Source organism: Anolis carolinensis, chromosome 4 (genome assembly GCF_035594765.1).
Source record: "Anolis carolinensis isolate JA03-04 chromosome 4, rAnoCar3.1.pri, whole genome shotgun sequence".
Taxonomy (NCBI): Eukaryota; Metazoa; Chordata; class Lepidosauria; order Squamata; family Dactyloidae; genus Anolis; species Anolis carolinensis.
Window position 1 is genome coordinate 166676616 of NC_085844.1, and position 26115 is coordinate 166702730.

At 39.6% G+C, this 26115-nt stretch overlaps 1 protein-coding gene across 14 annotated transcripts in view; it reads right to left on the reverse strand.

Annotated features, from left to right (window-relative positions):
• lrrc7 (leucine rich repeat containing 7) overlaps positions 1–26115 on the reverse strand; it is a 645519-nt gene that overhangs the window by 406632 nt on the left and 212772 nt on the right. For 10 of the 14 annotated variants that reach the window (XM_062978161.1, XM_008118416.3, XM_062978160.1 and 7 more), the window contains 5 exons: positions 19936–20085; positions 14790–14909; positions 10633–10848; positions 9176–9268; positions 282–356 (listed from right to left, as the gene is read on the reverse strand). In XM_062978161.1, the coding sequence (XP_062834231.1) occupies positions 282–356; positions 9176–9268; positions 10633–10848; positions 14790–14909; positions 19936–20085 (654 nt within the window). The remainder of the gene's footprint in view (positions 1–281; positions 357–9175; positions 9269–10632; positions 10849–14789; positions 14910–19935; positions 20086–26115) is intronic. The other 4 variants (XR_010005385.1, XM_008118419.3, XM_062978163.1 and 1 more) reach the window with 2 other exon arrangements.

Sequence of the window (26115 nt, forward strand, 5' to 3'; positions counted from 1 at the left end):
ATGCTATCTACAATTTATTAAAATGTAGTTGTATAATCTCTCTTCCATTCACTAGCTCTTTAAATGGGTTCAAAAATTCCCAAGTGGCCACTTCCATGCCCATTGATTCCTGGGATTATGTCCACTTATGATGGAAGCAATTTCAGCAGTGCACATTCAAAGGTCACCAGAAACTTATTTTGGGCAGGCAGGCAGGGAAAATAACAATATGATAGCATGCATAAATGATGGAATATTTGCACTAAATACCATGCTTTTTGTTAAATGAAAGTCCTACTTACCTGAAGAATCTTATCACCAGGCTGGAGTAGGTTGGATGCTGGCCCATCAGGCTGAACCCTAGTAACAAAGATACCCTATAAGTCAGAAGTAACAAAGGTTAGGACACTACCACCAAGAACTAGGCTAAAGATTTGTATATGAATTTATGACTGCCTAATTGAATGATCTTATTTTCTATATTTCTGAGTATTAAAATTCCATATTAACTAGCATCTAGCACTAATTACCTTATATACTCATGTATAAGTCTAGAAATTTTAGGAATAAAATCAACCCCAAAGCCCTGGATCAACTTATCCACAAGTCAGTGTGAATGCTGTACCTTAAGTTCTGTGTATTTTGCAGAAATATGTTTTAATATGTGTATTTTATATAATGTTCTTTATTTATTATATTTTTACCCTGCTCTTTCTTACCCTGAGGGGGACTCAGAGCGGCTTCCAAGTTGGCAACATTCAATGCCATACAAACAAAAGACAGATACAATACACAAAATTCTTGATGGTTCTATGTTTTTAGCCATGTTGTAACCTGCCTTGAACCATGAGGTTAGGTGGGTAAGAAATAATAATAATAATAATAATAATAATAATAATAATAATAATAATAATAATGTCTTATCAAAAAGGAACCATACTCTCTGACTAGAGTGGTGAAAGTCCATCCCAAGAAACCCTAGAAGAAGTATCAGTTCCCTCTACTCTCTCCTCCAAGGTGCCACTTCTGGCCTTTTGAAATTCCTGGGTGAAGAAATGGTGGCAGAGGCTTGGGGGAGCTGGTCCTTTGAGAAGGCATTGGTGCTTTCCCCTCTTTGCAGAATGAGCATTAACTTATTCATGGTCATATCAAAATCCATAATTTTGGCCCCCAAAACAGCCCTTGATTTATACATGAGATCAACCTATACATGAGTATATATGGAAAGTAATATGATCTTGTTATCACATAACAAATAATAATAATGCTGCATTATAGGTAAGCCAATTTATACTTTTATTTCCAGTGTATTGGCTTGGAAGGCAAGACCGCGAACCTTGCTGACCATCTGTATGTTATCCTTGTGGTATTTTAGATCTTCAGCCACAGTCACACATTATATATGGCTAGCTGACTGAATTTGCATTTAATGATCAAGACCTTTGTCCCTAAAATTGCCAGCCATTTTTTAGCAAAGATGGCTAAAAGTAATACAAAAAGAATTATAGACTTGCAGGAAGGAATAACTTTGCTCAAACAAAAGATTTACATAGCTCATTCATCTGAAAAAGATGGTGTTCAGTAATATCACCTAGTGCAGTAAATCATGGTGTTACATCTTCCTCACAGTATGTACTATGACATACTACAAATTTGATACCAGGACATATGACAAAGTGAGCATAAAAAGCCAGCAGCACCAAAAATAATATTGCATGCTTTCAAAACCACACGTTTTAAAGCATGTGTGTTAACCGTAAGGCCCTTGGGCCAAATACGGCCCACCACATCACTTTATGTAGCCCACAAGGCTTTCAATATTGGGGCAACATAGTTATATGTATACGGGCTTACAATTATAACTGGCCTGTTGAAGGTAACCATAAGGCTGGTGTCACCCTCAGTGAAAATGAGCTTAACACCCCTGAAAGTGTCATAGCAGTTTGGTAATAATGACAGATTTGATTGAGCACCAGAGCATAAGAAGGGTCAAAAATTAAATTAGCATAGAGCTTTAGCCTTGTAGGTATATTGATATACTATACTACATGTACACTGATTTGAAGAAAATGTTTTGTTGTCATATCTAGCTATAGGGACATTTTTCTAAAAAATAGTAACTTTTTGCTGAAAAACTCCACAAATATTTTATAGGCAAATCATTTCTGTGTCACCTCATCTGAAAGTGTCACCTGGAGCAATCTGCATCCTCCACATCCCCTAGTATCGTCATTGCTGGAGTTAAATGACTACAATATGAAGATACTCTGTGGATCCAAAAACCTCAAAAAATGTTTCATTCAGTTGTCAGAAATTGAAGAAGGTATGGTTGCTTACCTGTAACTGTGTTTCTTCGAGTGGTCACCTCTGGAATTCACACCTGTGGTATCTCCTGCGTCCACGCAGCTGAATCGGATGATCTTGTAAAGCTTTGCCTAATTGAGGACTCCAGCCCTGCCTCTCCCCAGTAATAAAGCCAGACTGCGGGGCTTGAGGACTTAGTTCCATACCGCGAAAAGCAGCCGCACTAGGCGTGACAAAAGTGGGAAGGATGGCGGGTTGTGTGAATTCCAGAGGTGACCACTCGAAGAAACATGGTTACAGGTAAGCAACCATACCTTCTTCTGCATGGTCACTCTGGAATCCACACCTGTGGTAGACTAGCGAGCTTAGTGACGGATGGTGGGTGTCATGCTAGTGTGGAAAAAAGGATTGCCCTCCCAAAAGTTGCATCCCTTTTGGCTGCGAGATCTAACTTATAATGACAAAAGTGTGAGGTGTCGACCAAATGGCCGTACGGCAAATGTCATCTAATGGCACTCCATTCAAAAATGCCATTGATGCAGCCATTGTTCGGGTGGAATGAGTATGGATCTGAACAGGTAAGTCCAGTCCTGCCATCTCATAAGCCAATCGGATAGTTGAAACTATCCAAGCTGCCAAACTTTGAGTGGAAACTGGAAGGCCAATAGGGTTCTCATGGTACTTAAGAAACAATTTTGGTGATTTCCGGAACGGAGCTGTACGATGAACTTAAAAGGAGAGAGCTCTACGCACATCAAGGAGGTGCAGTGATTGTTCAAGGGGTGTAGATGGATTTGGGAACAATGTAGGTAAAACAATGTCCTGAGACATGTGGAACTGAGATGCAGCCTTGGGCAAAAAAGAAATTTCTGTCCGAAGAACAACCTTGTACTTATGAAACTTAAGGTAAGGATCATCCACTCTAAGGGCAGTGAGCTCACTGGCATGGCGAGCAGATGTAATTTCCACCAAAAAAGCCGCTTTCTAAGAAAGGTAACGCATCTCTGCAGTGGTCATAGGTTCAAAAGGTGGCTTCACCAGGGCTGAAAGGACAACTTCTAATCTCCAGGAGGGAGGGATGGGGCGAACTTGCGGCCGAAAGTTCCTGAAGCCTTGCAAAAATCGTCACACCAGTAGGTCAGTAAAGGGAGAAGGCAGGTAATGTTCCCTTTTGAATGAGGCTATGGCAGCCAAATAAACTTTGAGCAATGATAAAGACAGTCCAGAATCAGATAAAGATAGTAAAAACTGGAGGAGAACAGAGGTAGGTGCCAACAATGGCTGAATTCCTTGTTGTTGAACAAAATGACATACAAATGTTTGGTGGTGGGCCGAAGGGCAAGGTCTAAGATGTCTCCTACTGGTTGAGGAAGAGATGTGGCCGAATTGTCCACACCGTTAGCTGTAGACGTGCAATTTTGGGAGTACGGTACTGAAGTGGACCCCACAGTCAGTAAATCGGGCCTGAGTGGCAACCAAAAAAAATTGTTGCCCGCCAGTTGGAGAAGTGTTGCAAACCACGGTTGACGAGGCCACCAGGGCATTATCAGAATGCAGCTGACCTGCTCTGCCTGAAGACGAGCAATCACTCTTGACAGCAGTGGAAGTGGTGGGAAGATATACAGAGGCGTCGTTGTCCAGTCTAAGAGGAAAGCATCCCCCAAACACCCTGGCTGTTGATGACGAGGGAGCTGTGACTCGTAAAACTGGCATTTCGAGTTGGAAGGAGAAGTAGAAAGGTCCACTAAAGAGGTGTGCCACATATGGAAAAGTGATTGCGCCTGGGCAGGATGTAGGGACCACTCGTGATCTGCATAAGTTTTCCGGCTGAGAGAATCTGCTAGGGAATTCTCATCGCCTGGGACATGCACAGCTATGATGGTTATATTTCTGGCTATGCACCAGTTCCAAATTCTTAGAGTTAGGGATACTAGAGCTCGAGACCTTGTGTCTCCTTGCTTGTTGACATAAAAGACAACAGTGGTGTTATCGGTGGTGAGTTGCAGGACGTGTCCTTGAATCATATGGTCGAAAGCGTAGAGTGCTCTTTCTACTACTAGCAGCTCCACATAATTGATGTGCTTGCTTCCTTCTGTTATGGTCCAGGCACCATGAGCTGTATGGTTGCCTAGATGAGCTCCCCAGCCTGTTAGGAAAGCATCAGTTGCTAGCAGTATCAAAGGTTTGGGGGAACGAAATGGAACTCCAATGCACAGGTTGGATTGATGAGTCCACCACTGCAGAGAGCGACGAACAGTTGTAGGGATTACTAAACGTCTGTTGGGGCTGTCCTGTATGGGATGAAATGTCCTGATAAACCACATTTGAAGTGGTCGAAGATGAAGCCGAGCAAATGGAGTCACTCCTGTAGTGGAAGCCATATGCCTGAGAAGGCACTGAATATCTCTGGCACAAACAGACGTCTTTGCTATCACCCAAAGAGCCAGAGTACAAAGATTATGGAATCTGTCTTTTGCAAGACGAGAGTCCAAGAACAAAAATCTATGGTCTTGTTGTCTAACTGAAATATGGAAATAAGCATCCCATAAATCAATGCTTGCAAACCAAGTATTTCTGGGCAGAAGGGGGAGGATAGTTGATAAAGTCACCATCCGAAAACGACGATAAATAATATATGCATTCAGCCCTCTAAGATCCAAAATAGGATGGAGACCTCCATCTTTCTTAGAAACTAAAAAATATTTAGAGAAAAAAGAAAAAGGAAACATAGAGGGTGTAAGGGGTTCTATAGCCCCTTTCCCAAGTAACAACTTTCTGCCAAAGCGCAGAAGAGTGAAGGGTGACTTCTAACAGTCCCCACTGGAGGTTGCTCAAAAAACTCAATGGCATAGCCATTTTCCACAATTTCCAATATCCAAGCATCTGACCTAATAGTACTCCAGGCTTCCAAAAATGGGGCTTACCTATTTCCAAAAACAGGGGAAGAAGTTGAAGTAGAAGAGGTGTAGGGTTCACCCAGTGAAGGAAAAAGATTGCTTTCACCACCAGGAGAAGGAAGAGGGTCATCAAAAACGACGCCGTCCTTGGTCTTGCTGTTTTCCCTTAGTGGACTGACGTTCCCTGGTTGAAGAATTACATCTACCAGGGACTGAAAATCTAGGATTTTGGCCTAGAGGAGGCCTAAAGGGAGCAGGCCATAAAGGCTGGCGGTAAAGCGGTTGGGGGGTTGCCATCGAAACCTAAACTGAGAGCTAGGTAGTTGAGAGAAGCCGAACTTCAAAACTGCTTTTTAATTTTTTTTCCGTACTCTTCAGTTCTGCATCAGTGTCAGGATGAAACAAATTATCCTCAGACATCAGCAACTCCTCTGCCATGGCTCTGCCTTCTTCAGATAATGTAGACGATCTTAGCCAGGCATGGCGACGAATAGCTGTCGCAGCTGCAAACATTTGTCCTGCTGTATCAGCTCCGTGCTTAGCTAAATCTGTCTGATGAAGTGCCAAAGTGATTCCTTCTTGATGAAGGGTCCTTGGCAATTACTGGTGCTCTGGTGGAATCATGTCCAAGTATGGTGTTAGTGTATCCCACAAATAGGACTGATAAGCTGCCATATAGGCCTGATAATGGGCCATATGAATAATAAAGCTGGCAGCAGTGTGCACCTTTTTCCCACAGCTGTCCATCTTTTTGCCCTCTTTATCTGGTGGAGTAGATTGCAATTTCTTAGATTTTTTAGGTTGCACCACCTTCACTACAACTGAATTAGGCTTTGTAGGCCTTGTGAGCCATTGTGCTGAGGAAGTATCAACACGATACAGAGAGTCAAACTTTTTGGATACAGCAGGCATGGAAGATGGGGGACCAGTTTGAGTCTTTGCTAGTTTCAACAGAAAATTAAGTGCAGGAAGTACAGTAGTAGGCACTTGATTTTTTTGTTGGTCAGGGGAAAACAATAAATCGTCAACTGGGTCATTTGGCACAGAAACAGCAGGCAAACGGAGAGAGTGAGCCAAACGTAAAATCAATGAAGAAAATGAAGACGCATCCTCAGATGTAGGAACTGAGGAAGTAGTACATTGCATTAACATATCCTCATCATCAGAAGAGGAATCAGTATCTGAAACAAAATCATTGTCCTGAGTCAGAGGAACATGAGAAGCAGAAAAACTAGCAAATTGGTTAGGTTGTGGAAAAACAGGCCCAAAATTATAAGGATAAACATTTTGAACTGGAGGATTGGGCAAGTAATACCAACCGCCTGCTGTGTAGGCCACATCTGAGAAGGATATATACTTGCAGTCTGGAATGAAGTCAGCAGAATGATGCCATGAGAAACTGCTCTAGGCAGGGGGCCACGAGAGGTACCCTCCAGTGGGTCATCCTCTAGGAGCTGAGCCCCAGTGCCCCGGCAAGCCATTGCATGTGCAGGCAGCGTAGCTGCCAAAAGGGTTCTCTCCTCGAGAGGGGGTGGAAGCATGGCAGGGAGAGGTCTTCCCCCCGTCTGCTGTGGCAACTGCGGCGGCGAGAGGATTGGGGGCTCTAGGGGCTGCGCCACCGCCGCCGCCATGGGCGCTGCAAGGCCCTGCACGCCAGAAACCAGAAGCCGGGAAGACTTCTGGCAACATTTTGCTGGCGCAGGCTCCGCTCCTTCCTTGGAGTCAGCCGGAGGAGCAGAGAGCCTTTTGGAAGTTTTTTTTCCCTCCTGCCTGAACAGGCGCTGGGGAGGAGGAAAATAGGTCCGCAGCTGCAAGGGCTGTAACTAGAGAAGCCTGCGCTACTGGAGGCGCAGCAAGGGAAGTATCCAAGTGTTCTCCTCGGCGGCAAAGGACACAGTGGGGATGGGGGTCTCCCTGGGGCAGCTTCCCCCCACACCCCATGAACTGCAGGGCTGCATAAGTAGTCATACTGGTCTTAGGAGGAAAGGAAGTCCAAGTTTGCAATAGTCCAAGTAGTAAAGGAGTCCTAGAACCAATATTTCAAATTCAAGAGGAGATATAATCCGACGTGTTAGCTGCTTTCGCAGACAAAAGGAACTAAGGCCTCAAGCCCCGCAGTCTGGCTTTATTACTGGGGAGAGGTGGGGCTGGAGTTCTCAATTAGGGAAAGCTTTGTGTGTTTTTTTCTGGTTGTTATGTATATTTTGTTATTGGTTTTGTTATTGTTCTTTGATGTTTCATATTTTATCATTGCTTTGTATTTGATTTTGCTGTAAGCCGCCCCAAGTCCCCTTCGGGGGAGATGAAGGCGGGATATAAATAAAATAATAATAATAATAATAATAATAATAATAATAATAATAATAATTATTATTATTATTATTATTATTATTATTATTATCATCATCTGATTCAGCTGTGTGGATGCAGCAGATACTACAGGTGTGGATTCCAGAGTGATCATGCAAAAGAAACAAGAAAACTGAATGCAGTTTCTGTTTATCCCTCACATTTTAATCCACAAGAATAGGATGTTCTCGTTATTTGTTGATCTGACTCTCATATTCTGTGTTAGCCACACATATATACAGATAACAATTTCTATGACATTTCATAAACCCAGGAAGCAAAAATATAAGGTGAGATTAAAAAGAGCTCAAATTTAATCCTGTTTTGCCAGGAACATCCCATGTACTTCATCAGATTTTAATTTTTGTTACTTAACCCACACCTGCTATTTTTCTCTCCTTTCTCAGACATCTCTGTGTCACCACATCAAATACACAGTCTTTAGTAAACATATTCAACATACACAGAAAAAAGATTTCTGCCATTGTATTCAGTGCCTCAAAACTTCAGGGTGTATTGCTAAGAACGAAAAATGAACCAATTGAGACTTGTTTCACACATATTTTATTTCAGCTGCACAGGATATATTGCAGAGTCCCTGAAGTCCCTGAACAATCAGCCAGCCTTTCTTCTGCCTTTTCTTATAATCAATTTAAAAGAATGAAACCCCTTCAGAACCCTATTTAGTTTTGTGTGCTCTAGCTAACCTGATCCCCTTCATTCATATCAGAATAAATGTTACTTTTCCCCACTGGTTTTTAACAAGCAGGACAGGTTCTTCTGGTAATCCTAACAAGAAATTGTGCTTTCAATCTAACAACTATGAAAAGACTACTTGCAAGCTAAAGCATCAAGGCATCAAAGCGCACATTCATTGCTGGAAAGGAATAGATTTGCATGCATATTCACATTCAAAAATATACATTCTGGCAAGGGATTTGCTTTAGGTGGATATCTGTCCATTTTGCCATTTGTATTAATATAATATGTTTCAAAAGCATAGGGAGAAAAACCTCCATAATCATATAAATAATTATCTGTGTGAAAATCCACCCATTTCTAAAGACTTAAAAAGATGAGTATTTGGCTAAAGTGCTAAATATAATCAGACAAAAACTCTACCATAATCTGAAACAATTAATGAAAAAAGTTCAAACTCTGGAAAAAAAACACTCTGGAAATATATTATTAATGTGGTTAAAATGAATACCATGAAGAAATTGCTGAGTTGAGCTTTCTTATAAAGTAATTCTATGTTATTTCATTTTAGGCAATGAACTGCTAATAATTCAAAATAATTACAATTTTGCTGCATGCATTTGTTACAAGATTAAATCTATTCACTATGAAAATATTTCATGGTGGCCCTTGGTGTCAGTCAATTTTGTATTGGCTCCAATTGGACCAAATTAGTGTGGAAACTGATGTTACAATTAACATGGGATTATTAATGGAAAGAGCTGCCTATGTGAGTTTAATCCTTCTCCTTCCATAGTATATAGTGAAATGAACCAGGATACATAGGGAAAAATTGACTTGGCTCACAGTGGTTTCCACCAAGTACTATGGAACAAAATAGCTGAAATGTGGAATGTTGTTAAAGCTTATCTTAAATAACAAATTTAAGTAAGGAATTAATATCTTACCTTATCAGAAGGTTTGAATGGATTTCCTTGTCCACTTATTCCTCCACTGATACTAAATCCAAGGCCTGGATTCTTTTCTATCCTTACACAAAACTGCATTTAAAAGATACAACTGTGACTAAAACCTTGTATTAAATAATCAATACAAATGTGCAATTTCCTGTCAAGTGTTAGCTCCAGTTAATATTCCAGCAAGACTAATTAAATTAATATATTCAAATATACAGCCCAATTCAAACATTTCTTAGTATTTTTGTTTTCAGGTCTGTTTCTGGGGTTATTTGGGGCACTGATTGAGAAAATTGCATTGGATAGACAGCATCAGCTCTAGTTTCTTAGATATGGTTATAATTTTCTATGAATGAGCAGATGAAAACTGGTATATGGCATATGTTCTGTATCTCAAAAACTAGAGCTGACTGGATAAACCAGTGCCCTTTTTTGAATCAGTAGCTCAAATATATCCAGAAACAGGTATGACATTTGAGGTAGCAAAATCTGTGGTGGCCAGTAATTTTAGACATAATTTCTATGGATGGATTGCTCAGCTTTAACACAATCATAGAATAGAAAACCACAGATGCAATTTTGAGAACATATTGTAGACTCCAGAAGAAAAAAATCATCAACCTTTTCATTTTTAAAGGAATCAGACAGAAAGTAAATTACAATCTAAAACAATTGTGCAAAGAACAGGCTTAACTGAAATCACAGCTTTCCCTCAATCTACCAAATTTTTCTATTCCCACTGAGAGGCACAAGCAGTGAAACTACTTTTTCAGCAAAACGTCTTTGCATGAGCAGGGCGACAAACCTTCCACCACAAATACCAAAGAAGACACTGACAGAGTTGGGTAAAAACTGGCCACAACTTGTTTATTGATTACAGTAACAAGGGTTGGCCACTATGTATGGGTCCTGGATCCAATATCGGTTAACCCAATGCTGACCGATACCAAAAGCGCCAGGGTGCAACTGGGTGAAAAACCGTGCCAGGGTTACCTCACACCTCTGGCAAACCGGGCACTCCCCTCGCCTACAATAGGAGGGGGAGGCAAGCCAGATCCAGGGCCCATGCCACATGTCAACCTAGAAGTTGTGACGGAAAACCAAAACAAAATGATAAGCTGAAATGCAGGGAGGGAGGGATGGGACAAAAGAAGCAGGTGCGGTTTCTGCGACCGGCAAGGGGTCACCTTAAAAGGGTGACCCCAGTCAATCAGCGGTGGGCCCTGCCTACTGGGGCAGGTGGGACTAAGCCGCTGGTAGACCATCTGCCCCCAGTGGCGAGAAATTTTCCTGTCAAGCAGGGGGCTTCTGGGAAGGAGAAGCCCCCTGCTGGCACCCTTTTAACAGGAGGAGGCGCCCCACTCCGCAACAGCTGTGCCCGGTAAGTCGCACACTGTATTTCACTTTGACACAATAAATCCTTTCACATTTCCATACATCGTGCTTACCTGTTCTGGATAGCCATCCATACTCCTCTGCCCCTTAGTCTGGATGACACATCTTCCTGCTTGCGGTGCCCGCGCGCTCTGTGAAGGGATCTGTATCGGCAGTGGTGGCTGATACTGCTGGATGGTTACTTTATTCATGCTACCCTCATATGGCTGTTCTCGACTTCGATGCTGTAAACTTTGTGATCCCATCAGAGTCTGGATATGGCTGCCTGCCTGTGTATAATAGGAACACATAAAGACAGGTATTTAGAAAACTAGAACAAGAAATTATTAAAACTTGTATAGCCAATGCTTGCCCCCATAATTATCCAGATGTTGCAAGAATAAGTAAAATAACCAAAACCCTGTACTTAATTACTGAATATAGTGAACGTAATTCAGTTGGCAACATCTGGAACAGAACACATGAAGAATCAATTATAAAATGGATTACTTTTAACTTATATTTTCATACAAATAAATATTATGTCCAATTTCAAAGCAATATATTTCACAGTGACAACATATTACAATTACACAAAAAGTTATTAATGTTTTATGTGTCATCAAGTTTTATTCACCATTTTGAGCCACAAACAAATCACTGGAATCTTTATGGCCCACCCTTTCAAGGGATAAGAATGTCATGGCTGCAGAGATATGAGCATTTCCAATTGATACCATCTTTTTGAAAGACCCTGTATTTTATTTTACTACAGTCTCATATAACTTTAGTTCAAAAGATGCTAAACAATGGTTTAAAATCCTAGTTTAAGCTTATGAACTGTGTGTGTAAATTAACTAAAATAAGTATAGTGTTCCCTCACTTATCGCGGGGGTTAGGTTCCAGGACCACCCACAATAAGTGAAAATCCGTGAAGTAGGGACACTATATATTTATACATTATTTTAGTAGTTACAGTATATACTATTTTAAGACTTTAACAACCAATCGTGTGTTGATAAATTGCCTCCTTTTCCTCTCGTTGCCGTCTGGGCTTTTTTTCTCTCCCTTCGGCTTCTCCTCCCTCCCTCCCTTAGGTTGTAAATTCTAATTTTTTATGATTTCAAATATTCTTTTAGAGTTTATTGAAAAACTATGAAACATAGAATCTGCAAAAAGCGAACCGCGAAGTAGTGAGGAAACACTGTAGTTTTGAATCTACTGGTCTGAAGTTGGGAAAAGGTGCTTCTATTCCATTCCTCTGTGGTCTATGTTAGAGGAGGAAAGGAGACTCCCAAAGACTAAAAGATATACATATATGAATTCAATGTATGCCAACATATACTCTCTATACAGATCTTTTTTCAGTATGCGGCTTCAGTAGGTGGCTTATTAAAAAGTGTTAAGATTTCATCAGGTTAGAGGTGTAGCTACCAACTAGCATCTCTAGCCTTACAAAATCTTAACTTTTCTACATGTCACCTACTAAACATCACAAGCTGAAAAAGGCTAGTAGGGGTATTAAAAGAGTCAGAGCTGAACACAGTTAACTAGGATGTACAACTTAAAGTAACAGAGCTGAACACATTTAACTGATATACAACCTAATGAATACAATGTAACTTTGGAGTGAATACAAAAGCCCTGTGCTACAATGTCATACTCATTTTATATACAGTAGAGTCTCACTTATCCAACATAAACGGGCCGGCAGAATGTTGGATAAGCGAATATGTTGGATAATAAGGAGGCACTAAGAAAAAGCCTATTAAATATCAAATTAGGTTATGTTTTTACAAATGAAGCACCAAACCATCATGTTAGACAACAAATTTGGCAGAAAAATTAGTTCAATACACAGTAATGCTATGTAGTAATTACTGTATTTATGAATTTAGCACCAAAATATCACGATATATTGAAAACATTGACTACAAAAATGCGTTGGATAATCCAGAACGTTGGATAAGCGAGTGTTGGATAAGTGAGACTCTACTGTAGTTACTTTTTATTAGATTAAATTAGCAAACAAGTTATTGCAGTCAGTTTCATATGATTTAGTTGTTTCAACTTTTAGCAATTCCAAAAATGTGTCACCAGAAACCAAATTCAATGAAAGGAGATTAGCATGATTAGAGTGGCATGCCAAAAAACAAAACAAAACACACACACACACACACACACACACACACACACACACACACACACACACAAACAAAAACCTCTCAATGGGGAAAGGCAGGTAAATAGTTTTCATAATTCATTTTCTCACCTATTTTAATGGGGTTTTCTTTATTTGCAAAGGCTTACATTGCTACTGCATAGACATTCATAACAGCTTTTACTATAAATGAATGAACTAGAAACAAAATTACTTATTCTGACTGGGAAAATACTTTCCATTGTGTAAATATATCTGGCAAGATTTCATTGTATTATACATATTCCTTTTTAACATCTGTCACAAAAGTTAATTCACTCAAGACAAGAATGTTCTATTGACTGCACAATTCAAACTGTTGGCAAGGAATATTAACAGTGGGTATTGCCTAGAAGACCCCAGTAGATGGAATTGCCACTTAGCACAGAATACCAGTAAAAGCAAGAACGGACAGGGCACTGAAAAATAGGCATGTGGGGTAAAATCTGAAGTAAAATTGTAATTCTGCAGATGGGAAATCAAGGTATCAGGAGACAAGTGATCCTCTTCTGCCTCTCCTGAAGCTAAGAATGCATCTACATAGGTGCTTTTAGCTCAGAGCAAACCAAAATAAGCTCCACGGCATTCACACATGACATATTACCCACAATGCAAGGATAGTGTGAACTGGGCCAGTTCTGAACTGGAACTGGCCCTGATGTTCACACAGCTTTTCCCAGGCTTTGTGGTGTGGTGACAGGAGATAGCACTTACCTTTATTGTCCTGTTGCCATTGTATTTGTGGCTACTGGGCTCCAAACAACTCCTGACCATCCCCGAGTGCCTTTGCTGACATGAGCAAAGGCACTTGCACTACTCAAAGAGGTGAGATGAATCACCCCCTCCTTTCTCCCTCCCCTCTCAAGTCACAAGGATGCATTTGTTGATGTAAACAAAGCTGCCTAGAGATGGCCAGGAGATCTTTGGAGCTTCATGACTGTAGCTATGATGGTGACAGGACAGCTCTTCGGCGGGGCCAAACCAGGTTCAACCTAACTGAACAGTGTGGACTCTGTCCTACAGCATCAGCTATATGGAACCAATCAATGTACTTGGTGGCTCAGTGTGTAAAAGCGCTGAGCTGCTGAACATGCAGACCAAAAGGTCCCAGGTTCAAATCCGGGGAGCGGAGTGAGCGCCCGCTGTTGCTCCAGCTTCTGCCAAACTAGCAGTTCGAAAACATGCCAATGTGAGTTGATCAATACGTACCGCTCCGGCGGGAAGGTAACGGCGCTCCATGCAGTCATGCTGGCCACATGACTTTGGAGGTGTCTACGGACAACGCCGGCTATTTGGCTTATTTATTTATTTATTTTATTTCCGGTATTTCTACCCCGCCCTTCTGCCCTGGGGGACTCAGGGCGGCTTACAAATTGGCCGCCCTGAGTCCCCCGGGGAGAAGGGCGGGGTAGAAGGGCTTAGAAATGGAGATGAGCACCAACCCCCAGAGTCAGACTTGACTGAACTTAACGTTAGGGGAAACCTTTACCTTTACCTTTTAATGTACTTGGGCCACTCTGGACCAGGCATACCCCCCCATCGAGTAGATGCACCCTAAGAAAAGGAAGTGATATGAGAACAGTGCAGATGGCAGTCACTCACTAGCAGATGTGAGATCAGGAGAACACAGTGGGACCATGAACTCCCTGCTCTTTCAATCAAGCTAAATTATGGGTAACCATCAATGTTGTAATGACCAATCATGGTTAATGCTAAATGTTACATTGGTTTTATTGTACACCACCCTGAGATTTTTTTTGGATAAAGGGTGGGACATAAATGCCTTAATACATGTTTGCTAATCAAATTCAAACCTTGGACAAAAATATTAATGTTAACATTAATGACAATGTAATACTCAGCTACTCTTAAAATCTATAGGAGAAAATCAAGAAGCCAAAACTCAAGATCTCATGGCCCATTCTTGGTTCTTTAATTACTGGTAGGAGTGCACTGGACCATAACAGCACCTCAGTACCTCTCATATGGTTTTTATATGTTTTCGATATTATTTCTTGTGAGATAGGTTACCTTTTTAGCGACAGTTTCTGGTGGCACATCTCGCCTTCCAAGAGGATATGGATTCCATTGGCTGCCAGCTGAAACTTCTTCCTGTCCATTGTCTAGAATGCTGCTCTGTTGTGATGGTGTCTGTTTTTAAAAAGTTAATTAATACCTTATTCAGTGAGAGGAAGTTCAATATACTGTAATCAAGTTATTATTTAAGTATCACATTAGCCTTTTTGATAAACATTGTTTACTTTTTTGTGATGGGAAATATCCACATCTCTTGTTTATCATTTTAAATCCAAATATGTTGTACTATAGCAAAAAAACTGAATACAACTTTAATGCCAGTTCTTGCCAGTTATTAAGGTACTGGCAGGAACTTACATCATGTATTTCAGACATGCTTCTAATGTACACAGAAAGACATATTTAATAATGACACTATTTGCTTCTCAATTATACACATTTTGTAAAAACTCCAGATCAATTAAGCAAAGATACCAAACTCAAGAATGTTTAAGCTGGGTGTATTTGCTGTTGACAAGAGATCTCTCAAGATGAAGGCAGAAATCCTGTATAGATTAGAAAAGGGCAGTTCCATAAGGTCTGTTTCCAGGAAGATACTTTGGCTATATTGTAAGTCAGCGACTCTGATGTAAAACCAGACATATGTACATTGATGATCAGTTATTCCAATATGCATCTTCACAATTCACTAACAGGCATTCTTCGCATCTCTGCTATATGAAATAAAGGGTGATGTAGGATTCCAATTGATATTAGTCATTTCTTAATATTCAGAAGACTGTTATATAAAAGATGTTGCTCAAGAAGGTAGGACTAAAAGGAATATATTCAAATTACACCCTTTATGCACACAGACAAAGGTGATTTAGATTCAGCATGAAGAAATTCATGATGGTATAAAATGTCAGTCAGTGAAAGAGAATGTAGTTGGACCATCCTTCTTTCATTTTTTTTAAAAAAGGATGAATTATACATTTCACCAATAAGGAATGGATTATGTATTATTTAACTGTGATACAGTGACTAGTGACATGTATCATTTTTGTCCTTTTTTATATAAACATAGACGCTAGCAACTCATTTGTTGTATTTTCATGGTGGAATTGTTCTGGTTGTTTTTCCAATATTTGAGCCTATTATCTCCTTTGGAAAGCTTAGAAAGATCTGCAGCCTGTCTCACTGTAATAACCTTCTGCAGTCTGCACTTTTCTAGATGTTCTGAGACCACGGCCAATGGTCAGGGGAAATGGAAATTGAAGGTCAAAATATCCAAATAAACTTTGGTGAGGAAAAAGATCCAAGACATGGAAGTCTACTTACTATACATTTTGGATATTATCTGTAGAAGTGTACAAATTATAGGTCGCACTCATCAGCTGAACAACTTGTCAGTAGGTAAGGGCCAAAATTAAAATAAGCTAAAATAAGCTAAATAAGGCCAAAATTAAAATAAGCTAAACAACTTGGCAGTAGGTAAGGGCTAAAATTAAAATAAGCTAAACAGATAGGTATTTAGTGCTTCACTTTCCAAATAAAGGTACAATTAATGATTAAACTATTTTGCAAATAAACTTTATTGTAAAAAGGGGGGAAATTCAATTAATATCAAGTAATTACATTTATTACCAAGTCCTTAAAAACAAAGAGGCTGAAGCAAAAGATCTCTTCCAGTGGGAAGGCAGGGCAGGAGAGAAAATCAGCACTCTTCTGGACAAAAACCACATTTCCAGTCATGAGATGTAGGTGAGCAACAGAGCAACTGGGCCCCACTGCCAGCCAGGCCTTGCAGTGTGGGGAGAAGGGGGTCAGCCTCTCTCTCAGACACAAAACTCAAAAGATTGTTTTAAAAGGGGGGACAGGAAATGGTTGGATTTGGGCCTTCTGCGTGGAGGAAAGAGGGAGCCAGAGCAGGTGATGGTTGTGCTGGTGAAGAGGAAGAACTGATTTTTCTAGGGAAGGGGGAGAGAGCCTTGGGTGTGCATGTCTGCCTAGGCTTCCTCCTCTTTCTCAGTGCAGGGGGAGCTGATTTCCTTGCCTATCAATTGTGCAACAAATTTGTGCACAGAAGAAGGAAGGAGAGAAACAATCTGTTTCCATTGCTGCTTCTGCATGAGTTATTGCCCCAGCTGCCTTCTCCACCACAAGAAAGACTCTGCTCCCAATCCCTTATTTGCCAATCTCTGCTCCCTCCTTTTGTTTCCCAAACTGTGATCTCAAATTTGTGGCTCAGGCCCATTCTACACTGCCATGCAATCCAGATTATATCAAAGGAGATAATCCACATTATCTACTTTGAACTGGATTATATGAATCCACATTGCCATATAATCCAGTTCAAAGCAGATAATCTGGATTTTATATGGCAGTGTAGAAGGGGCCTCAAAGATTAGTAATTCTGACACTGCAAGGAGCAGTTGGAGAAGAGGCAGAGGAATAAGCAGGAGTTGCAAAGAAACATCCTTTTGGGGAGGGGTGGAGTGTCGGGCTAATTTAGCATGGGTTTTTGGTAGTGGAAACTTAAGAAAAGGGAGGAACTGAAGCTGAGGATGGGGTGGAGCCTTTTACACCTTTTAGATTTTTCACAGGTGGGCTGCAAGCGACCCACACAACATACAGCACGCAGATTGTATGTTGTGATCTGCTGTAGGATGGTTTATGACAGGATTTAGAAATATGATGTAAGAAACAATGATGTTAGGTATATACGGTTACCTTTTTGTTAGAAGATGAGTAGTGATATTCCTTTTACTTTCATAACATGTAAAATAATGACCCTTTAAAGGGGCAATGAATAACAAATAATCATTACTTTGAAATGTTTCAAGGACTGGGAATATTTTACTATTTTAATGGTTTAAAAATAATGAAAAACAACACTTTATGGGACATTTTGCTTAACAAATTCAAAAGGAAAAACAAGTGAGGAAGAGCATATTAACTGAAACTAAGAAGAAGCAAAGCTAGCTGGATTCTCATTCCAATTTGGGAAACAAAACATCTGTTAAAGTTTGGGAAGCAACATTCCATGGAGTGAGAGGGACATTGGGAAAGAAAATCTGAGAAGGTAAACTGGACTTGATAAACATTGGATGTTATATTGATAAGCTTCTGCAAAAGCTGCTGCCTGTGAATGCAAACTCAGTGGATATACTACTTGCACTGTGCTTGCATGCATGAATGTATGTGTGTTGTTGATGTTGTCATGGAGAAGGAGACCCATTGCACAACTGGCCTTCTTCATGAATTATGCATATAAACCATAATCTCTGTTCTGACACTTTCAGAACATTAAAGAAATACAAACATTAAAAAAATCAGGTTTACCACCAGGCAAGTTATAAACATTCTACTATATTGGCCCACCCTATACGAAAAAATATTAAAGTACTACTAGAAAAATTTAAAGTTTGGCATTGGGTCATTAGTTTTACTGATTTCCCACACATATACAGAAATGCAAATAAGCAATATGACATAAGGAAGAAAATACATGGCAGTGGGGAAATCAAAGAATAAGCAAGCCCATGATAAATTTACTCCGGCTACCAGCAAGTTAGACATTACATATGTGTGTGTGTGTGTGTGTGTGTGTGTGTGTGTGTGTGTGTGTGTAATATTTCACTCAACATATATCAGATTGCAAGAGATAGCTACATTGGAGCAAAGGTTTCAGTCAGACACATGACTTCCTGGTCATTTCTTTTCATGTGTTGGATCATTTATCAACTGCAACAACACTCAAACCTTTAGTGCATTGAGGAAATGAATTATGTGCCCACACACTGGAATTGACAGTAATAAAAATTGAAAAGAAAATGAAAGAAAGATTATTAATACTGCTAATGCAGAAATAATATTCATTGGTATTTTAAATGCATATCTAATTGGGATTGGTTTAACTTTTAGAAAATAGGAACACAGTAACTTGTACCATTCCAGATTAATAAAGACTACATTAAACACAATTTAAAAGGGTAAATGTTAATTAGTAGTAAATAAATATATCTGGTAATGAATTACATGCATACTTTTAGCTGAGTACAATTTTGGCCTGGAGAGCATGTTCAATGTTTGCCATAATACACTTAAGAAATATCACAGAATTACATATTCAGGACTAGAAGAAATGTACAGCTAATGTATCCTTTACATACTGGTAAAATCCCCTCACTTCACAATGCCAAAGCTTAATGTGCATTATAACTTTGAAAGAAAATAATCTTATGCCTTTCCTAAATGACTGTTTCCATTATCCATGGCTAAGATTGTGAGCACAAAAGATTCCAGGAGCCCAAAAGATTCAGCATGGCAAATGGGGACTCCCAGACTATCCAGAAGTGAGTCCCCACTGACCAAATACCCCATTAGACGCGGGGCTTTCAGGAAGGCTCACTAATGGGGTATCCAATGAATTCGGAATAACTTAAGTTATTCGGAATTAATTTGTTTTTACCAGAGGCGTTGTTTGGATGCCTCCGGTAGAAACCCAGACAGGTCCCGGGATATGGGCTTGTCTGGATGGGTACATAGTCTAATGCGCAAAACTCTACACCATGCTGAAGTTATGTCTCCCAGTCAGATCACCATAGAGAATTTAAAATACATATATATGTTTACACACAACAGCTAATTTCACAGTGTTCTACATAAAGAAATGCACAAATATAATAAAGATGAGAATGGGACATACATTTTGAAATGCCATTTGAACTATGATTTTAGTCCAGATTTTAACTGGGATGACAAACTACAACACCTATAGGCCACAGGCTCCTATGATGCCATCCTAAATGATAAAGTAGTTTGTGATGATTCTTTCCTGATATTTAATGACCACCATTCTAACAGTACTGACATAACTAAACATCTACAACATGAAACATGACCCGTAGGCCTTTTTAGCTAACATAATGGCTATATTAGGCTGCAACAGAAGAGCAGAAAAAGCAGCATGACTGTCACGTGGTGGGCCAAAGATGTTAAGTAGGTAAATTACATTAGCAACTTTGCCTCTTTTGTTTGTTTGTTTACTTTGGGACACAAGCATGAATAATATGCTAAGCCTAAAAATAAGAGAAAAGAGAGTATGAAAAAGTATTATTCTCTGGTGTTGGATATCGGCAGGCTATCTCATACTTACTTTCGGTAGAGGTAGCTCTTGATGCATTTGGTTTTCAAATTTAGATTTAGTCTGCAAGTTTAATGTCATGCTTCTGCCCGCATGCATTGCTGACAAACCTCCAGAGCGCAGCATGCCAAGGTTAACAGTGTTGTGTTTATAAGCAGCAGTCTGAGTAGAGGAAATAACAACCACGTGACAGGATATGAACACACATGCTTATTAAGAGAAAATATTGAACATACATGACTAACTACACATGATCTCAATTAAAGCAAACAAACAATACTAAAATAGCTGTTTTATGCATGCACTGAGTCGGACAGAAGCACATAGAGTGCTAGTTGTACATAAAATGTTTACTATAAAAAGACATTTACAAGACAGATTTCTGAAGAGCAGAAGGTTAAAAACAGTCAAAAAACACGATACAGAATTGCCTATGTACTATATAAGCTACATAAGACCATGGCACGATTGGATATTTGAATCTTTCGGATTCATTGCATGATTTACTTTCACAGAGATCAACAACAGCAAAAACAAACCTCAGTTCAGTTCTTCTAATTACTATAAAAAGCTGTCCATTAAAACTGATTTCAGAGACCATATTGCAGAAATCACATACTAGTTTTGAATATATACTGGTAAAAGATTATCCACCGCAAGTACAGTTTAATGTTCAATGATCCTATTTTAATAAGTCAGCAAACAACTTTTATGAATTAGTCTTGATTATATATAAAGTTTCAAATCAGAAGGATGTCAAAGATGTAATTTAACCGGAGTACATTTCCAGAAAAATAAAGCTGACCGTGCAACATCTGTTTCATCTGTCCATGCAAATGAAGTAATACTTTGCATCACTTCAGGATGACCAGTTTTAAATCAGACACAGATAAAATACTCAAGTGAATGAGCATTATCCTCATGAAAATTCACTGCATTCCAAATTAGACCCTTTGATTAAAAAGACCTCTCATTACCCCAAACTATGTATGCCTTTAAAGTAGAACTTGCTCAATTAATAAACATAATAGAAGCTTGCGTTCATATATTAACTGAATACATATGTAGAAAATTACAACAAAATAATGTGCTCCAGTAACAACATTTGGGGTCCTGATTTTCTCAAGGCATCCCAATACCAGGAAATCACTGCAGACAGGATTTTGGTTCGGGAGGGGCTGGGATTTTGGTTCGGAGGGTGGGGGGCTGAGCTTGAGTGAGAGAGGATTTGCCCTAGCAAACCTTTTGTATCGTTATCCCAATACCCCCATGCATATGGGATATATTGAGCATGGTGACCAGATCATGATATGAATAAACATAACAGTTTAAATAATAAATATAAGGCCTTCTCGCGGACCACCCTGAGAATTTCGTGGGGGGGGGGGGGCTGAAGCCCCCCCCCCCCCCCCCCCCCCCGAGCTACATGCCTGACTGCAGATTTCATTTCCTAACATCTCCATCTCCAGCACTCTGGAAATGCTCTGGTTGGGATGCTACAAGGTAGCAAATGTAGGTTTTGGGTGTCTCATTTAATCATTCAGAAAAATGAACATGAATCATCAGTAGTTATGAGATTGTAAATCCAATTTACAATCTTGTAATTTCTAAACAAGATGTCAGACATATTAGTGAACAAAGGGAGCAACAACTAACCAAATGCGTATTGGTTTACTAATAAAAATTACTGTGTCCTATATTCTTTGTAGATGCATATATATGGCTGTGTGCATGTATATATGTAAATACACATACACACCAGTTCTTAATAGTTTTCTGACATATTCATCATGTATCCCTCTAAAATGAGACATTTAATAAAATTAAATACCGTTTAGAGTAGGCTCTCTGAACCAACTGTGTTGACTTCCTAAATTGCCAGTTAATGGGTTTAACTCTAGGATTAACAATTCAATTTAATCCCCATTTAGTTTTGAATTTGGTAGCACAATTGGGATGCAAATATTTTCTGGAGAGTACCTAACTAGTATTGACCCCTTTAGGTTAGGCAGACCCTATAATCATTTGTATATACTGCTAATGTCTTATTATTTGAGGGGGAAAACATCTAAAGGGTTAATTTTCTTGTTAGCAATATGCCCTAAGACAAACAGTTTGATCACTTCTAAAACCGGAAAGTTTTTATTATTTCCTAGAAATATTAGAAACAATTTTATTTCACTTTTCAATATTTAGCTAAGGGCTGCTCATGACTTGCATTGGAACCCCCCGCATTGGAACCCCCCACATAGCTTCCAAGACCTCCCCCTCTCATCTTCTAACACAAAAATTTCAAATAATTTTAAAAAATAGAAGAGACACTAAAATAATAAGGGAAGCAATGTTGGTTTCTTTTCACTTCCTTGTTAAATAACCACCCAAAACTGCTCCCACAGCTGCTGAGTAGACATGGAAAGCAGCAGACTGGAAGAGAAGTTTGGCTAAGCTTGTAATAATGTATAATATATAGTGTTGCCTTTGAAAAAGTCATTTTTTCCTGCTAGCTATTGGAGGGATTGTAGCGAGACTCAGACTGAATGGAGAGTCATGGGAGTAAGAGCTGATGGCATAGCCCATGCTAATCCAAAGTCTTGCCTGTAATAGACCCCTGGGGCACACAGGAATTCCTGAGAACGAAGAAGTACACACTCTTACATATCCTCCAAATTTTCACAGATGGGACACATGTGGTCAAGTAACACTAAAATGTAGTTATGATGGCAAATGTTGTTAATGAGGAAAAACACAGTACTTAGAAGAAGTTGCAACAGTTAACTTTTGCCAGAGTTTACTGCGAAGGGCCAGGTGTCTTCTACTTCCTATCCTCTCCCCCATTCTGAGTTAATTGCGCGCAAACTGCGTTTTCACCTTGGACTCAGTCTGCAGCAATTGAAGTACGATTTGGACAAAGAAGCAAAGTGGAAGGGGGAGAAAGAACATAGGACATGTTCAAAGCACCTGAAAAAGTGGGATTGCAGCTGATTAACTGGCACTGTCCTCGCCAAATTGGGACAGTTGTATTGTATGCACTTATATATTAAAGAAATGATATCCACAGAACAAATATACAAAATTTAAAGGGTCTGACATATTGTACATGCAGGGCAGCCTTTGCCCTTTTTCATTTTCCAGAAATTTCTCTCTATAGAGCCTTAAAACCTTAGGTTAAGAATTGGAAAAAGGCCCTAAACCAGTCCCTTACCAGCAGAGAACAGTAGTTCTCAACCTGTGGATCCCCAGATGTTTTGGCCTTCAACTCCCAGAAATCTTAACAGATGGTAAACTGGCTGGGATTTCTGGGAGTTGTAGGCCAAAACATCTGGGGACCCACAGGTTGAGAAATAGAATAATAGAGAATAATAACAACATGTCCATTTTACTTTCTGGACCTCAAATTACATCAAAACTTTTGTTTCCATCTAGGCAGAGTCCTGAACAACAGCACAGATGTTAGCAGCTGACAGCATCCTGCTTCAGGTCACAACATCAAATTATTATAAACTGATATATAATTATTTTATATCATTCATCCTCTGAAAAAATGTAATATAGATCCCACCGCAGAAAATCTGTGGTCTAAGCAGAAGAGAGAGAAAAAAATATTGCCCTCAATTTCTATGTTGACAATCAGACTTCATCAAAGATCCCCAAGTTGAATTTTTTTGTCAGGGTTCAAGCAAAGGGATTCATATAACAATGGAGAATTAAGAGGGGACAATATCTGCATTACATTTCACACAAGCCTGTGTAACACAAACATGTTTCCAAGTTGCACAAAGAATGGCAGGGGAAAGAGGAAGGCATTGGCCTAGTGGCACAGCATTGTATTTAGGCCAAAGTTTACAGGTGGAAAACAAATGCATTGGAGGAATGTAATTTAAACTGTGCAAACCTTGTATTGAGACTTGTAAGTGGGAGGATCAATGCATATAGGATACTTCCCAATCTACAGGGCCCTTCCCACTCCTTTGAACAGAGGGGGCAATTCCACTTGTGCAATATATTGTCCCCAAACAACTATGAACAGATAAATATGCTCTTGCAGGATGTCTGCATTCTTATGAGAGCTGTGGGCTTGTCTACACTGATGAAAAGGATTGCTTTGCATTACATTTGCCTATCCTCAATGATTGCACACACCAACCTGAGATCACTGTAACTAGACATGCATTACCCCTCGTGAACTCACCTTAGTGTAAGGTGATGGTCAATAATCTCCAATTCCTCACATAATTTTTGTCCACACGGCCATGCCCACTTTGCTTCCCCCCCCCCCCCGTCATGCATGTGCATATACACATTTCCTGTCAAGTGGAGATGGGCTGACATACTGTTTTGCCAGCGTCATTCTTAAAGAAAAGTCAGTTATACTGACAAACTTAAAATTTAAAATTCAAAGTGGGAAACAACCATTTCGTGAAGTAAATGATCGGGCTACTGCTTGATCCAGTTCACCTTCCACCAAACTGTTTTCCATGCACCACTAAATCCTCCCCTTAACTCTACAACAATGCAATGCCACCTTGGAGGGCCAGCCACGTGTCAAAATATTCAGATTTCTGGGAAAATTGTGGGGTAATGGGCAAGGCTTGTTGAACCTAATTAAAGACCAAAGAACTGTATTGCAAGCAGAACATCAATAACGTATGTTCAGATCGCAGTGGCGATGAAGTGACTGCTTTTTTTTTGTCTGTGTAGACAACCTCTGTGTTGGGAGAGCAGTTTCATACTGGTTTTAACCACAGCTGATTTTAAAATTTCTCATATACCAAAGAGGAAGTCTCATTTTTTCAAAATCTGGTGCTGTGTGGACATTCCAGTTGCTTGGTTTAAATTCTTTGTTTTAGATTTGCTGAAGTATGCATGACCAACGATGACCTACTCCTAGTTTGCCATTTCTCCATTCCTATTAGATACATAAAGTTGATTTTCACTTCACAGGCTTTGTGTGTATGCTTGATTCCCCAAGTGTAGATAAGGGGAAGCAATTTGAAAAGTCTACACATATCATCCTCACATCATCACACAAAATTACAGGTGTGTTGTATTCACAAGGCCAGCTGACACTTCTAAACAGCTTTCTTCCTAAGTAGCTTTTCTAAAAAATAAAAGGCCCAAAATAAGGTTGAGCTTTCATTAACACTTGTTTTTATAACACTTATTAGGGCCCTAAAAGTAAGCCATGCAATTTCAAGCTGGACTATTCATATGTATTATGTCCCTCATGGCACTGTGTCTCTATAAATTAAGATTGCATCTTGGAATGTTCCTCCACTCAAAAACTTTTATATCAATTCAAAACTAGCATGGAAAAAACAAGTATTAGCATGCAAGCTAGAATATCCTGAATGATGAACTTGCTTCTTTAGAAAGAAGAATTATGTTGTGCACTTTTCTTAAAATGGCACTTTGCTGTATTACAATGCAATGCAACAGTTGTACTGCATGTCATTACTGGGCAGTTCAACTCACAATGAGTCACAACTGAACTGTGAACTTGCTCCACTGAAAAACACAGTGATATAATGCAAAATGTTTCTGATTTTTTTGAACATACAAATAGAAAGGCAATACTATTAAGAAATACAAAAGTAATTCCTGTCACAGGGGTTTGAAGAATGAGATCTATAGGCTTTAGTGCATTTGTGAATCTCAATTTTCACTTTCTTATGACAACATTTGGGAACATTATTAACTGTGGAAGGAAAATGCTTCATAATTCAATGTATATTTCCATGCAATATTAAGAGTTGGAGGATGTGTGTAGTTCATTGTTGTTCCATGTCTTCAAAGTCATTTCTGATGTATGGCAATCCTAAGAAAAACTGAATTGGGTATAGGGCCTAAATACTTTAAAGCAGTGGTTCTCAGCCTGTGGGCCCCCAGATGTTTTGGCCTTCAACTCCCAGAAATCCTAACAGCTGGTAAACTGGCTGGGATTTCTGGGAGTTGTAGGCCAAAACACCTGGGGACCCACAGATTGAGAACAGATTGGCTCTAAAGTCGCCAAATTATATCTGATCTTGGAAGATAAGCAGGGTCAGTCCTGGTTAATGCTTGGATGGAAGACTGGCAATGAGGCTACCATATATTTCAGAAGAAGAAATTCACAAAACAATCTCTGAATATTCCTTGCCTAAGAATCTTATGAAATATAAATGGATAAACACACAAGATTGAAACTATCACAGG